General features: G+C 44.8%; 1 protein-coding gene across 1 annotated transcript in view; it reads right to left on the bottom strand.

Annotated features, from left to right (window-relative positions):
• LOC106607456 (corticotropin-releasing factor receptor 1) overlaps nucleotides 1–15,709 on the bottom strand; it is a 175,046-nt gene that overhangs the window by 86,134 nt on the left and 73,203 nt on the right. The window contains exons 3-4 of the mRNA XM_014204418.3: nucleotides 12,810–12,863; nucleotides 4,314–4,433 (exon numbers count right to left, since the gene is read on the bottom strand). Coding sequence (XP_014059893.1) covers nucleotides 4,314–4,433; nucleotides 12,810–12,863 — 174 coding nt within the window. The remainder of the gene's footprint in view (nucleotides 1–4,313; nucleotides 4,434–12,809; nucleotides 12,864–15,709) is intronic.

Here is a 15,709-nt window from a genome sequence, read left to right on the forward strand (position 1 = left end):
GTCTCAGATCGTGGGCCCCAGTTCATCGCACGTTATTGGAAGGCCTTTTGCTCCCTGTTGGGGACGTCAGTGAATCTCTCCTTGGGGTTCCACCTACAGTCTAATGGGCAATCTCAGCGGGCTAACCAAGAGCTGGATAAGTTCCTCCGCTGTTTCGTCTCCACTCAGGCCAGCAACTGGAGCAAGTTCCTCGTCTGGGTGGAATATGCTCATTAACCTCTCTAGGCTAGGCGGGACGAATTCGTCCCACCTACGTAACAGCCACTGCTATCCTGTGGCGCGATTTTCAAAACCTTAAAAATCCTATTACTTCAATTTCTCAAACATATGACTATTTTACAGCCATTTAAAGACAAGACTCTCGTTAATCTAACCACACTGTCCGATTTCAAAAAGGCTTTACAACGAAAGCAAAACATTAGATTATGTCAGCAGAGTACCAAGCCAGAAATAATCAGACACCCATTTTTCAAGCCAGCATATAATGTCACCAAAACCCAGAAGACAGCTAAATGCAGCACTCACCTTTGATGATCTTCATCAGATGACAACCCTAGGACATTATGTTATACAATACATGCATGTTTTGTTCAATCAAGTTCATATTTATATCAAAAACCAGCTTTTTACATTAGCATGTGACGTTCAGAACTAGCATACCCCCCGCAAACTTCCGGGGAATTCGCTAACATTTTACTAAATTACTCACGATAAACGTTCACAAAAAGCATAACAATTATTTTAAGAATTATAGATACAGACCTCCTCTATGCACTCGAAATGTCCGATTTTAAAATAGCTTTTTGGTGAAAGCACATTTTGCAATATTCTAAGTACATAGCCCAGGCATCACGGGCTCGCTATTTAGACACCCGGCAAGTTTAGCACTCACCATAATCATATTTACTATTATAAAAGTTTGATTACCTTTTGTTGTCTTCGTCAGAATACACACCCAGGACTGCTACTTCAATAACAAATGTTGGTTTGGTCCAAAATAATCCATCGTTATATCCGAATAGCGGCGTTTTGTTCGTGCGTTCCAGACACTATCCGAAATAGTAAAGAAGTGTCGCGCGCATGGCGCAATTCGTGACAATAAAATTCTAAGTATTCCATTACCGTACTTCGAAGCATGTCAACCGCTGTTTAAAATCAATTTTTACGACATTTTTCTCGTAGAAAAGCGATAATATTCCGACAGGGAATCTCCTTTTCGGCAAACAGAGGAAAAAATCCCAAAGGCGGGGGCGGTCGGGGTCACGCGCATAAGCCAGTGTCCCTTGATCGGCCACTTGAGAAAGGCGATAATGTGTTTCAGCCTGGGGCTGGAATGACGACATTCTGTTTTTTCCCGGGCTCTGAGCGCCTATGGACGACGTGGGAAGTGTCACGTTAGAGCAGAGATCCTTAGTAAATGATAGAGATGGAAAACAAGTTCAAGAAATGGTCAGACAGGCCACTTCCTGTAAAGGAATCTCTCAGGTTTTGACCTGCCATTTGAGTTCTGTTATACTCACAGACACCATTCAAACAGTTTTAGAAAATGTAGGGTGTTTTCTATCCATATGTAATAAGTATATGCATATTCTAGTTACTGGGTAGGAGTGGTAACCAGATTAAATCGGGTATGTTTTTTATCCAGCCGTGTCAATACTGCCCCCTAGCCCTAACAGGTTAACACACTGCCGAACACATCCACTGGCTTGTCAAGTGTCAGTTTTGGTTCGAGGCACCCTGCAGTACCTGGTGGACTGTGAGGGCTACGGTCCCCAGGAGTGGGCGTGGGTGCCTGCCTGGGACATCCTGGACCCGGGACTTTTCAGGACATCAACTAACTACATGGTGGTCGCTCTGGCTCTGCGGTTGGAGCCGCTCCTAGAAGGGGGGGTAATGCCATGGTTCCACATTTCACAAGAGGGTGGCAGAGACCGTCCTAGACACATTAATGACAGGTGCGTCCAATTACTCATTATGATTTCCCTGTCAAACTTCTTATGGCTTGGGGGCAGTATTTCGATGTCTGGATGAGAAGCGTGCCCAAAGTAAATTGCCTGTTACTCAGGCCCAGAAGCTAGGATATGCATATGCAGATTTGGATAGAAAACACTCTAAAGTTTCAAACTGTTAAAATAATGTCTGTGAGTATAACAGAACTAATATGGCAGGTGAAAACCTGAGGAAAATAAATCCAGGAAGTGGGATTTTTTTGATGTGGGTAGTTTTCAATTGAAATCCTAGAGAGTTTCTAATGGGTTAGGACCCAGATTGCAGTTCCTATGGCTTCCACTAGATGTCAACAGTCTTTAGACATTGTTTCAGGCTTGTTTTCTGTCAGTGGACTGTAGAATCATGCAGTGCTGGTTTGCGCCCGTGACCGAGTGCGCACCCTTCGTTGTTTTTCCTTTCTATTGAATACGCTATTGTCCGGTTGAAATATTATCGATTATTTAGACAATTGACAACCTGAGGATTAATTATAAACATCATTTGACATGTTTTGACGAACTTTACTATTATGATGTATTCGTCACCATGTTGCCGCCTTTGAGCCAGTGGATTACTGATCAAAACGCGCCAACAAAACTGCGTTTTTGGGATATAAAGAGAGACTGTATCGAACAAAACAAACCTTTATTGTGTAGCTGGACCTCTTGTGACTGCAACCATATGAAGATCTTCAAAGGTAAGTGATTAATTTTATCACTATTTCTGACTTTTGTAATTCCTTTACTTGGTTGTAAAATGTTTGTATGCTTTTGTAAGCGGGGTAAGCGGGGTATCGCATGGTATGCTTTCGCCGTAAAGCCTTTTTGAAATCTGACAAAGCGGCTGGATTAACAAGAAGTTAATCTTTAAGTCGATGTATAACACTTGTATGTTTTATGAATGTTTATTATGACTATTTCTGTATTTTGAATTTGGCGCTCTGCAATTTCACCGATGTTGTCGAGGTGGGTCACTAGTAGAATGCCTGCGCCAGAGAGGTTAAAATAGTTGTTTTCTGGTTTCCTTTGCAGAAGCTTGAATTGTTTAAGCTGTGCATTTGTTTCCTGAGTGAGTTTTCAAGACTTAGTGTTTGTTGTTTTTTACAGTGTCCCACAATCCTGCGGCTTTATGCTTTATGCTTATCCTTAACCACTGATTCCTCGTCTGGGCACTTCGCTGCACCTGGGTCCAACCTCACCACATCACAATGAAGATCAGTCAATCTGGAAAATTGCAGTCACAAAAACCATCAAGCACTATGATGAAACTGGCTTTCATGAGGACCGCCACAGGAAAGAAAGACCCAGAGTTACCTCTGCTGCAGAGGATATGCTCATTAGAGTTAACTGCACCTCAGAAATTGCAGCCAAAATAAATGCTTCACAAAGTTCTAGTAACAGATACATCTCAACATCAACTGTTCAGAGGAGACTGCGTGAATCAGGCCTTCATGGTCGAATTGTTGCAAAGAAACCACTACTAAAGGACACCAATAAGAAGAGACTTGCTTGGGCCAAGAAACACGAGCAATGGACATTAGACTGGTGGAAATCTGTCCTTCGGTCTAAAGAGTCCAAATTTGAGATTTTTTTGGGCTCCAACAGCCATGTCTTTGTGAGACACAGAGTAGGTGAACGGATGACCTCCGCATGTGTGGTTCCCACCGTGAAGCATGCAGGAGGAGGTGTTATGGTGTGGGGGTGCTTTGCTGGTAACACTGTCTGTGATTTATATTTGAATTTAAGCCACAGCATTCTGCAGCAATATGCCATCCCATTTGGTTTGCGCTTAGTGGGACTATCATTTGTTTTTCAACAGGACAATGACCCAACACACATCCAGGCTGTGTAAGGGCTATTTGACCAAGAAGGAGAGTGCTGCATCAGATGACCTGGCCTCCACAATCACCTGACCTCAACAGAATTGAGATGGTTTGAGATGAGTAGGACCGCAGAGTGAAGGAAAAGCAGCCAACAAGTGCTCAGCATATGTGGGAACTCCTTCAAGACTGTTGGAAAAGCATTCCATGTGAACCTGGTTGAGAGAATGCCAAGAGTGTGCAAAGTTGTCATCAAGGCGAAGGGTGGCTACTTTAAAGAATCTAAAATCTAAAATATATTTGTTTAACTGTTTTGGTTACTACCTGATTCCATGTGTTATTTCATAGTTTGATGACTTCACTATTATTGTACAATGTAGAAAATAGTAAAAATAAAGAAAAACCCTTGAATGAGTAGGTGTGTCCAAACTTTTGACTGGTACTGTACAACTTTGGATATTGACAGACACACACAAATAAGCATTGTCAATGGGGCTCTACTCACTGGTGGTGTTGTATTTGACGCCATAGAACATCTCTGGACATGGCCGTGACACCCACTCCCCTGCAGTGCTCTTTGGCCAGCAGGTACCGATGGGATCGATGGACATGTTACAGAACAGGCCTGAGCAACAGAGAAAGGAGAGAGGGAGATAGAGAGACAGACACAGAGAAGGGGATCACAAAAGGAATGAAAGGGAGAGAAAGACAAGAGAGAGGACAAGAGAAAAAAGACAGCATTACAACCAGTGGATTTTTGTCTGCGATTGTGGATGGACAGAAGTTAAAGAGCGCAGAGTCACAGCTGTCTAACAGAGAGAGAATGGTAAATAAAGAACAGGACATGACCACCGTAACCTGCCTAGCAGTGCTTACAGGTAACTGGCCCTGGCAACAGTAGGGTCGACCACACACACATGGTCACAGAGGTCATAACCATGGCACCAGTCATCAATCGAGCTACAGCCTCAGGGCATGTCCAGTTGTATTCAATTATAACAACCCCTAATTTTTCTAATGTTTGAACATTGTACATTTTGGAAAGTTGTACCATGTTTACCCATTACATTTGACATTTCCATCCCTCTTATATGAAGTTGTGCTAAACAGTAGGAACTCATTGGTTTGTTTAGACCACCCCTCAATCTATAAATGCCTAAAATAACATGAATAATGTTGATTGAAAGTTTGTTTACAAATTCTTGAAATGTGCAAAGTGCAAACTAGGATTACAGTTACTATGCTGTAATGTACACTACCACTCAAAAGTTTGGGGTTACTTAGAAATGTTTTTGAAAGAAAAGCAATTTTTTGTCCATTAAAATAACATCAGCTTGATCAGAAATATATTGTTAATGTTGTAAATTACTGTTGTAGCTGGAAACGGCAGATTTTTCTAGCTGGAAATGGCTGATTGGGGCGGCAGGTATCCTAGTGGTTAGAGCGTTAGGCCAGTAACCTAAAGGTTGCTAGATCGAATCCCTGAGCTGACAAAGTAAAACTCTGTTGTTCTTCCCCTGAACAAGGCAGTTAACCCGCTGTTCCTAGGCCATCATTGTAAATAAGAATTTGTTCTTAATTGACTTGCCTGGTTAAATAAAAAATGATTAATTTTTAATAGAATATCTACATAGGCGTATAGAGGCCCATTATCAGAAACCATTACTCCTGTGTTCCAATGGCAAGTTGTGTTAGCTAATCCAAATTTATCATTTTAAAAGGCTAATTGATCACTAGAAAATCCTTTTGCAATTATGTTAGCACAGCTGAAAACTGTTCTGATTAAAGAAGCAATAAAACTGGCCTTCTTTAGACTAGTTGAGTATCTGGAGCATCAGCATTTGTGGGTTCGATTACAGGCTCAAAATGGCCAGAAACAAAGGACTTTCTTCTGAAACTCGTCAGTCTATTCATGCGAGAAATTGCCAAGAAAGTGAAGATCTCATACAACGCTGTGTACTACTCCCTTCACAGAACAGTGCAAACTGGCTCTAACCAGAATAGAAAGGGGAGTGGGAGGTCCCAGTGCACAACTGAGCAAGAGGATAAGTACATTAGAGTGTCTAGTTTGAGAAACAGACGCATCGCAAGTCCTCAACTGGCAGCTTCATTAAATAGTACCCGCAAAACACCAGTCTCAATGTCAACAGTGAAGAGGCGACTCTGGGATGCTGCCCTGCTAGGCAGAGTTCCTCTGTCCAGTGTCTGTGTTCTTTTGCCCATCTTAATATTTTATTTTTATTGGCCAGTCTGAGATATGGCTTTTTCTTTGCAACTTTGCCTAGAAGGCAGCATCCCGGAGTCACCCCTTCACTGTTGACGTTGAGACTTGTGTTTTGCAGGTACTATTTAATGAATCTGCCAGTTGAGGACTTGTGAGGCGTGTGTTAATCTACTATGCCTTGGGTGGATGGCATTTTTACCTTGTATTTGGGAAGGAGTGTGTGTGTGTGTGTGTGTGTGTGTGTGTGTGTTTGTAGAAGATCTATTAAAAGAGCTGTCGAAGCTCTTGTTACAGTGTTTTGACACGGTAGGCAACATCAGCAACCTTTTATATACACCACATCACAGAAGTCACCACAAACATCCCAAGCTGTGACCGGTCTCCAATTGATTATCCACACTACTAAGTACAGCAGCGGTTTTACGAGAATCCCAAAGATAATCAGATTAATAGTCTTTTAAACCTGACCCTTGGCAACAGCTGTGACTAGCGTCTGCAATTCATGACAGCCTCTTTTGGTACTTCGATAAAATTATTGTTTCTGGGGTGTTTCCCCTTCAAACAGATAACTCTCCCAAAAAATCACGAGGCAGACATGCCAGAACGTCACGATTTGCATCAAAAATGTACAGGTAAACATTTGCAGTTGTTTTAGTGAAGGTAGTTGACGCAAACTAGCCACTTGCGAAATGCACTCATTAAAAATAACCTCTGTGATCTCCATCTTGCTAGCCACTATTTTGTGTATGGGGTATGTGGCCAACAAGTGAAGAAGGCAGTGACGCAGGCAGTTTCTCTATGACAATCTGACATTCTATTACGTACAGACATTACGTGTTAAGCCGGAACATTGGATACATAGTGGGAGGTGACTGGGTTAGCGTTTTGTTGTATTTAGATCATCTCAGAAATAACCATGCGTACATCTCAGGTCTCTGCCTCCCTTTAGGGTCTTTTCCATTTCGGTCATTTAGCATACACTCTTATGCAGAGCGATTTACAGTTAGGGTTAGGTTACAGTTTTCCCCTGTGATGTTTGTTCATTCCTGCAATGCCTGAGCACAACAGATGATTGCAATGTCTGTGCATAAAGATGAAAGCATGATAAAATAATCTAATATTTCCGATTCATGGAAAATAAGCAGATGTGATATACACAGAAGAGGTGAGTCACAATCTGCGTGGCTGTCTATGGACCCGTAATCCACCGTGAGTCACTGACGTACTAGCAACAACATCTGTGTTAACGTGCTAGCAACGACACTCTAGTGGAAAGCATGCTTACAGGTAGCAGCAAACCTGTACCTGGGGATAAAGGGATTAACACCTCACAGCGGCCTTCCATGATGATCACACCAACAACAAAACAGCAACAACAGCAACCACCACAATAGGGATACAGCTGGGCAGGTAACCTTTAGTGACAGCTGCTGGACTACCAGCGAGGCAGCTGGGTCTGTCAGTCAGGTGAGCTGGGAGAGTGGAGGGGAGAGGGAGAGAATGAATGTATGAAAGAGGGAACGGTAGAGGGAGCGAGGTTTAGAGAGCGACAACAACTGAATGAGAGAGAGGGAATGAAAGAGAAACGTAGAGAGCAGCCGACTGTCATGAAGAGGTAGGTAGATTGCTCTGATGGAAAGGCTCTGTTTCGCTATAACACCATGCTGAAATAGTAATGGAGGCAAGCCATATCTGGGCTAGGTAATTGTCAGTACCCTTAAGGAAAAACCACATGAATTTCACATAATCACGTGATATTCTGTAACGTTAATGTGATAACATGTGACAACATGTAAAAGCAACATGTGATAACACAAAACTACACATGTGAAAACATGATCTCGTGAAAAAAATGTGACAAATGTAAAACTGCAAATTTGATTTTCACGTGAACGTTTTTCCCTTGTGAAAATGAAATTAAACATGTGAGAGTTAGATTTCACATAGGAATTTTTCTTACACGTGGAACTGCAAATTTGATTTTCAAATGTGAAAATGCTTCAAATGTAAAACTTAATGTGAAATACCATCACATGTGAAGTGTTCCAAAACTTCATGGTTTCACATGTGAGAGGATACGTGAGCACATGTGAAACTTGATGTGAAATTTCATCACATGTAAAGTGTTCCAAAACCATGATTTCACATGTGAAATCGCACATGAAATGATGTGGTTTTTCCCTAAAGGGTTATGGATGGATAAATAGATGGAGTAAGAGAAGGGAACACATAAGCAAAATAGGAGGTGTCTGTCTGGGTACATTTAGCGTTGTCGGACTACATATGCTAGTGATTCGATGAGTCATAAGGGGAGAAGACTTTCCAATGTTTTTTTTCTCCCCAAAGATTTAAAACTTCAGTGAAGACATCCAATCCTCACTATGTAAATGAGAGAGGTAGAGACGCTGGAGGGATTTGAAAACCTAGCACAACTCCAAACACGATTCTGATAAACTAAAACGGGGATAAAACGCAAAGTTGGGAAGCTGCAGGCAGTTTAAAACTAATTAGAGCATGCCAGATTGGAAGAGGCAAGCAGGCAGCCTTCGTATAGCTGATAACATTACTCCGGGCTGTGGGAGAAAAATGTGTTACTTATTAATTTCACGGAGGGGGTCAAATGTTTTGTAGTGACCCGCACAGACAGCTGTGTGTTATGTGTATTGCTATTAGTTGGTCGTGTTGTACTTACCAGTACCCAGTGTTCGCGGGGTCCGACATGCCAATCAACCGAACGCCTGAAATGTTCTGATGCCGGGCATCCTGGTGGTTGGTGTAGTGGAGTGTTTGGAGTGGGGGGGGGGGGGTTGCGGTGTTAGCAAGGGGATGGAGCATTGCAAGTTGGCGTGGGCTATGGCCAAACAGTAACCGTAAATTCGTGAACTCAATCCTCTGTCTGGACAAATGTTCCTGTATGATCTAGCCAGGTCATTACATTGGTGTCAGAAGTAAAGACGTAGATAAAGGTTAGCCAGCTAGCTAGCTAACTACCGTAGCTAGCTAACGTACGTGACAACGGGGGTTGAAAATGCTTTGAGGGATTCTGAAAGTGAAGCTGGAGGTTGGGGACGACTGTGGCCAAGGAGGTGCATGTGCATGGACCTCGGAGGATCTGGCTGAGGAGATCACCAGGGCATCGGAACACAGAGGCCGCTTGAGGGAGACCGCTAGAATGATGTCGGCTGAAGTGGGCATGAGTACTTCGTCGACTGTGCTTCGTGAGGATTCTGGCGGGCAGACCGAAGGGTCGACGTCGACACGGCGGGAAGAGGAATCTGGGGCTCAGGATGTAAACAAACATTGCAGCGCCCAGTTCCCGATTGCGTCCGAATCTGTTAAGACCCAGAAGTACTCCGGTAAGGTGGATTGGGAAGCTTTTCATGCTCAGTTTGAACTGTTAGCTCATTTTGGGGGGTGGTTGAATGAAGATAGGGCACTGCAGTTGGCTTGTGCCTGACAGATGATGCTCTGTCCTGTTTGATATTGATTTGCCCCGAGGACAGACGTGATTATGGGGCTTTACTGGGAGTACTGAGGAGGCGCTTTGGACAGTGTGTACAGCCCGGGCTGCTGCGCTCAGAGATGAGTAATAGACGCAGGAAGCCTGGAGAGTCACTACGGGTGCTAGCTAATGACATTGAGAGCCTCTCTCGGCGGGCATATGCTCACATGTCTCCCTCCGTGCAGAGCGAGCTAGAATGGGACCAGTTCATCCAGGCGCTTTCTCTTATGGAGCTGCGCATACAGACCCAGCTGACTCATCCTGAGTCATTGCAGATAGCCTTGGAGATGGCTTTGGAGAGGGAGCTTGTGTGGGCTGGGGCTTCAGCTGTGGCTTTGGTGGGGGTGCAGGGAGACAGACCCACTGTGCGGGCTGCGGGGTAGAGCAGCCCCAGAGCCTGAAAAGCCTGCATGGGTGGCTGTAATGACTGAAGTCATTCATGCTGTGGCGGATTTCCCCATGTCCCCCGGAGCTTAGGGAAATGGCTTGGCCCTGGCTCCCTTTCCCAACCACCACCATCTTCAGGAGGATCCCACCAACACGGACGGGGGAGCAAGGATCCAAGTCCCCCAGAAGCAGACGAGGGAAAGCGGATGGAGCCTGTTGTTGTGGTGGTCCGGACCTGTGTTGGGGACTTTTGTCAAGTCCCTGTCACTGTGGAGGAGGTGCCCTGCTCTGTCCTGGTGGACACTGTGTCCATAGTAACCCTGGTGAGGCCGTATATTGTGAAAGGTTGGACTCAGTTTGAGCCAATAACTGTGCAGCTCCACACAGTCACAGGTGAGCTGGCACCCATGAAAGGGAAGGGAATAATGACTCTGACAGTAGGGGCAGGACGATGCGTCATCCTGTGTAGGTTGCGGCTGTGCAGGGCCCTTGTATCCCAGGATTGGACTTTCTTAGGAGCCAGGCTGCCAGTTAGACCGAAATGGGTGCACACTGGGCAGTCACCATGGCTAATGTCACATTCACACAACTCAACAACCCCTTTACTACAACAGTTAAAGCAGCAGAGACAAATGGCTGCAACCCCCCCCACATCCTATGTGTGACTTTTCTCCTCTCATATAGATACGAGGTATGGGGTGAGTCGCTGGACATGGTTAGGGGGTCCTCCTGGTTCTCCTCAATAGACCTCCGCAGTGGCTACTGGTAGGTGCCCCTCTCCCCAGAGGCCAGAGCCAAAGCTGCGTTCTCCACTAACAGGACACTGGCAGTTCAAGGTCCTGTGTTTCTCCCTGTGCAGCGCTCCAGCTACTTTTGAGCATTTGATGGACAACGTGCTGGATAGCATCCCCCGACAGCAGTGTCTGGTATACCTCGATGACATTCTGGCCCATGGCAGCTCCATGGCAGCCCGAGGCCTATGCTCTGCCTGACCAGGAGGCAGAAACCATCGTCGACGCCCTGACAGCGGGGATGTTCAGCAGGTTTGGAGCTGCGGAGTCCATCCACAGCGACCAAGGCAGAAACTTTGAGTCACCATGTGTGAGAGGCTGGGTATGCACAAGACCCGCACTACTCCTCTCCATCCTTAAAGTGATGGCCTGGTGGAGTGCTTCAACAAAACGCTTGGACAGTAACTGGCCATTGTCTCTGCCAAACACCAGCATGACTGGGACAAGCACCTGCCTATGGTCCTCATGGCATGCCGCTCCGCTGTCCAAGATTCCACCTCCTGCACGCCTGCACGCCTGCCCTCCTCATGCTTGGGAGAGATATCTGCACCCCTGCAGAGATGACGATTGGTCGGCCCCTGGATAGCCTTGCAGTTCCCCTGGGCCGGAGTATGCCCAGAGACTCCAGGACCGCCTGGAGACAGCCCACACCTTCGCCAGAGAGCAGCTGGTGAATGCAAGTGTGAGGCAGAAGAGGAACTATGACGTGCACACCCAGGGAAGGCCCTTTGTGGCTGGGGAGCTGGTCTGGGTCTACAGCCCCTTAAGAAAGGCAGAAGCCACTGGGTGGGGCCCTGCAGTGTCCTGGAGAGGGTAGGGGAGGTTGTTTACCGGGTGCAGCTTACTCCCAGGGGGAGAAAGGTGGCACTGCACTGGGACAGGTTAGCCCCGTACAGATGGCCTCTTCTCCCCAAACCCCAGGGACCCCGACAATTCCCCTCTGCGGCAATGACATTCTCCAGGCACCCACCCCCAAGTGCCGCAGACAAGGCTCCAGACAGCCCACTCCAACAGTCTCCCACCCTGGAGAGACTGGGGGAGTGGCAAATACTTATTTCCCTCATTAAAATGCAAATCAATTTATAACATTTTTGACATGCATTTTTCTGGATTTGTTTGTTGTTATTCTGTCTCTCACTGTTCAAATAAACCTACCATTAAAATTATAGACTGATCATTTCTTTGTCAGTGGGCAAACGTACAAAGTCAGCAGGGGATCAAATACTTTTTTCCCTCACTGTACCAGTACTCAGTGTTCGCGGGGTCTGACATGCCAATCAACCAATCACGGGAATGCCTGGAATGTTCTGATGCCGGGCATCCTGGGGGATGGAGCATTGCAAGTTAAGACCATGTTTAGCCATTGTTCTCTCTCTTACGTCTGGTCTTCACAAGAGAATGTCACGGTTGTTTTTTAGGGTATCTTTCATTTATTTGGCGTGGGCTACGGCCAAACAGTAGCCTGTGTGGAGTTGGGTTAATAAACCGTAAATTCGTAAACCCAAACCTCTGTCTGGACAATTGTTCCTTTATGATCTAGCCAGGTTATTACAGTATCTTTATTTTTTGGAAGAGCACAGCGGGATGTGACATTAAACCGAATATAAACACAAATAGGACCGTAAAATAAAGTGTACTGGCTAAATTGTCTAATATAATTGTCCCAATGCAATTTCCAACCTAATAGTTTAGCCACAATGGGGAGTGGTGGAAGTATGAAATCAAGCATTTCGTTAGACCTGCATAACATCTGCTAAATATCTGTATGTGACCAATACAGATTTGATTTGTATAGTTCTGACTTATACAAATTAAACGTCCAGAGTTTGATTCAAGTTGAAACATGATAATCAATTTATTTGTCGTTATTCTCTTTACAAAAATCAAAAGCAAAATGTAACAAAACGGATTCTGATCGAAAATGCAAATAAAGCCCTAGACACGTGTTTTCTCTCTTATCTAAATGAATGCAGCTCTTTTGTGTTACACACCGTGAATCATATCTTTTGCAAAAGCATTAAAAAGTGATACATAAACTGATACCAGGCTATACACACTAACATTTTGGGACCACATGAACACTTCTACTGTACTCACCGGTGGTGACATTGCTGGGCGTGAGGGTCAGATTCCACAGTGCCAACGTACGTGCTGAAACACAAGAGGAAAATCATATCTTAATGCACCACTAAAATATACAGGAAAGGCATGAATAAAACCATATTCCATTTACAATTAATTTATAGTCCTATTCAGGTTCGACATGAAGATGGATATATGTCTGATCAATGCTGACAACAAATAAAGAAAAAGAAAGAGACTCATAATGTCATAAAAGTCTTGGAATTATCTTCTTTGTATTTTGTCCCCCATTACCTTTAAAATGTGTTACCAGTCAACAGACAATTAGGCACGCAAAACGCAACACTTGTGAAATAATTTAAACAATCTGACAAGGTGGAACACAAAAGACAAAAGCGGAATCGTCTTAGATTAACATCTGCAGCAAAATGATGCTTGCCACTGTAACCAACCATTCCTTACGCCCCATTCCCCTCATCCCACTCCTCTCCCCTTACATTCCCACAGCACTTCATTTCATGCTATGCATAATATATACATGGAAATATTCCCTTTTTCTCTCTGGCATTTGCTTTGATGTACAATTGCATTATTCAAATAGTGCAGGGTACATGGCACCCATGGAGCATGTTTCATTTGAGCCAGGGCCACATCGCATCTTGTCATGAAGGAAACCTAGCACTCATGACTGTGAAATAGTTCCTTCCAAACATAATTTCATGCCCGTCTACCTTCTCTTTTCCCCTCACTAAACTTAGATCAAAGGACAACTGGACAGAGGATGCTATCTATGTAAATAAAACATAAATATATATTCAAATAGTGAGTACACACACGTGCACATTTAGACACACGCACTCTTCTTTACATGCATCCACACACACACAAGGAACATGCACACACATGCTCACACACACATAGGGGCCTACATATCTGGCCTTGTCTTGTTTCCTGCCTTGATGTTGGTTAATACATGGAGATATAGTAGAGCTCTAGAATAGTTTTGGAAGCTTTAAACTCCACATAAACCCTGTAATAAAGCCTTCCCTGGCACAGCAGAGTGGAGCAGAGCTATGGAAAACGCTGCTGGTGTGATTTCCTGGGTGTGTAATTGTATGGTAGTAAGGAGGGCCTAGTTTACTACAGGCTGCCACAGGGGCTAACACAGACATTAACTCCAGGTGGTGAGGGTAGGCAACAACACATCCGCCACGCTGACCCTCAACACGGGGGCCACTCAGGGGTGTGTGGTTAGTCCCCTCCTGTACTCCCTTTTCACCCACGGTTGTGTGGCAGCGCTCAACTCCAACACCATCATTAAGTTTGCCAACGACACAATGGTGGTAGGCCTGATCACCAACAACAACCTCTCCCTCAACGTCAGTAAGACTAAGGAGCTGATCGTGGACTACAGGAAACGGCGGACCAAGCACACCCCCATTCACATCGACGGGGCTGTTCTACAGCTGCAGCATCGAGAACATCTTGACTGGCTGCATCACTGCTTGGTATGGCAACTGCTTGGCATCCGACTGCAAGGCGCTACAGAGGGTAGTGTGTAGGGCTGTTGCGGTGGCCGTATTACCACCACACCGGCAGTCATGAGTCATGACCGTAGTAAAATTCTACGTGACCGTTGAGTCAGTGTATTTTCCTCGTATGTACTCTGGACGTGTTAGTAGTACCCAACTCACTAACGATCATCAGGTCCTAACGGCCTGGTACTCAGGGCTCTATTGTCCCTCTAACCACTCTGACATGTGTTAGTAGAACCCAACTCACTAACGATAAGGTGAATGCACCAATTTGTAAGTCGCTCTGGATAAGAGCGTCTGCTAAATGACGTAAATGTAAATGTAAATGTAAATATATAAAGTACAGGCAGTTTGGACTGTTTTTTAATAAGTTGATAAAGTCAGAGGCAGTCTCACATGAATGGACAGAGCGTTCTTTCATTTCATCTTAGATCATCCTCAAGTCCTGAGCCGGGAATATAGAGGTCACACAGCACACTGTAGTGGCTCAAACACACAACCCATTTCATCAACAAAACACAGCTAACTGTTTCCATGATACATCCTGTATCTTTGGTGTATTCATGTCCCATTGTGGTGGGAGTCCATGTTCATGTTTGGTACATGAGACTTGGCCTTGCTAGATGGCCATGTAATGTTGATGTGATGGTTGATAGCTACGATGCATTTTCACAGCCCCTAAAGGGGTCTCTTAGGCTGTCAGTCTGTTCCACCTAACTGCCTCTGTGGCTGCCATCCGCTGACATAAAACAAGTTGTCCCAAGAACATGATTTCAACATAAACGGTTGTGTTATGTGCAGAGAAAGACACACACAGACACATATCCAAGCACTTAGCACGAATGCACACACGCTGTGAGCACTGTGAGGACATGCGGTCTGCTGGTTAGAGGGTAGGTCACACAGACAGCACACACAGTATGTGGGATGCTACATTGATAACACAAGTCCTACAATCCATCCTCAGAATTATTCTATAATAGAGGAACTCCCCAGGGATGTACTCACTCGTGATGACTGTGTCCACTCTCCACAAACATTACCATAACATCCTCCCCTAACAGGGAACAGGCTCTGGACATGGCTTATGACAGTCTATCCTTTATAAATAGTTATAATTAGAGAAGCTGCACCCTATTCCCTACATAGTGCACTACTTTTGACCAGAACCTTATGGGCCCTGGTCAAAACTAGTACACTACATAGGGTGCCATTTGGGATTCAGACAATCATTCCAGAGAGACTTCAGGCCCCTAGTGATCCTATGCCCTTGGTTAAGGGGGTTTTCAGGTTCAGTGAATCTCTGCATGGGTAGATAATAATTATGTCAAAGGACCAGGCCAATGAGATAACATGCCAATACAGTGCAAGCTGATCCCT

The sequence above is a fragment of the Salmo salar genome, chromosome 06, assembly GCF_965601325.2.
Source record: "Salmo salar chromosome 06, fSalSal1, whole genome shotgun sequence".
Lineage (NCBI taxonomy): Eukaryota > Metazoa > Chordata > Actinopteri > Salmoniformes > Salmonidae > Salmo > Salmo salar.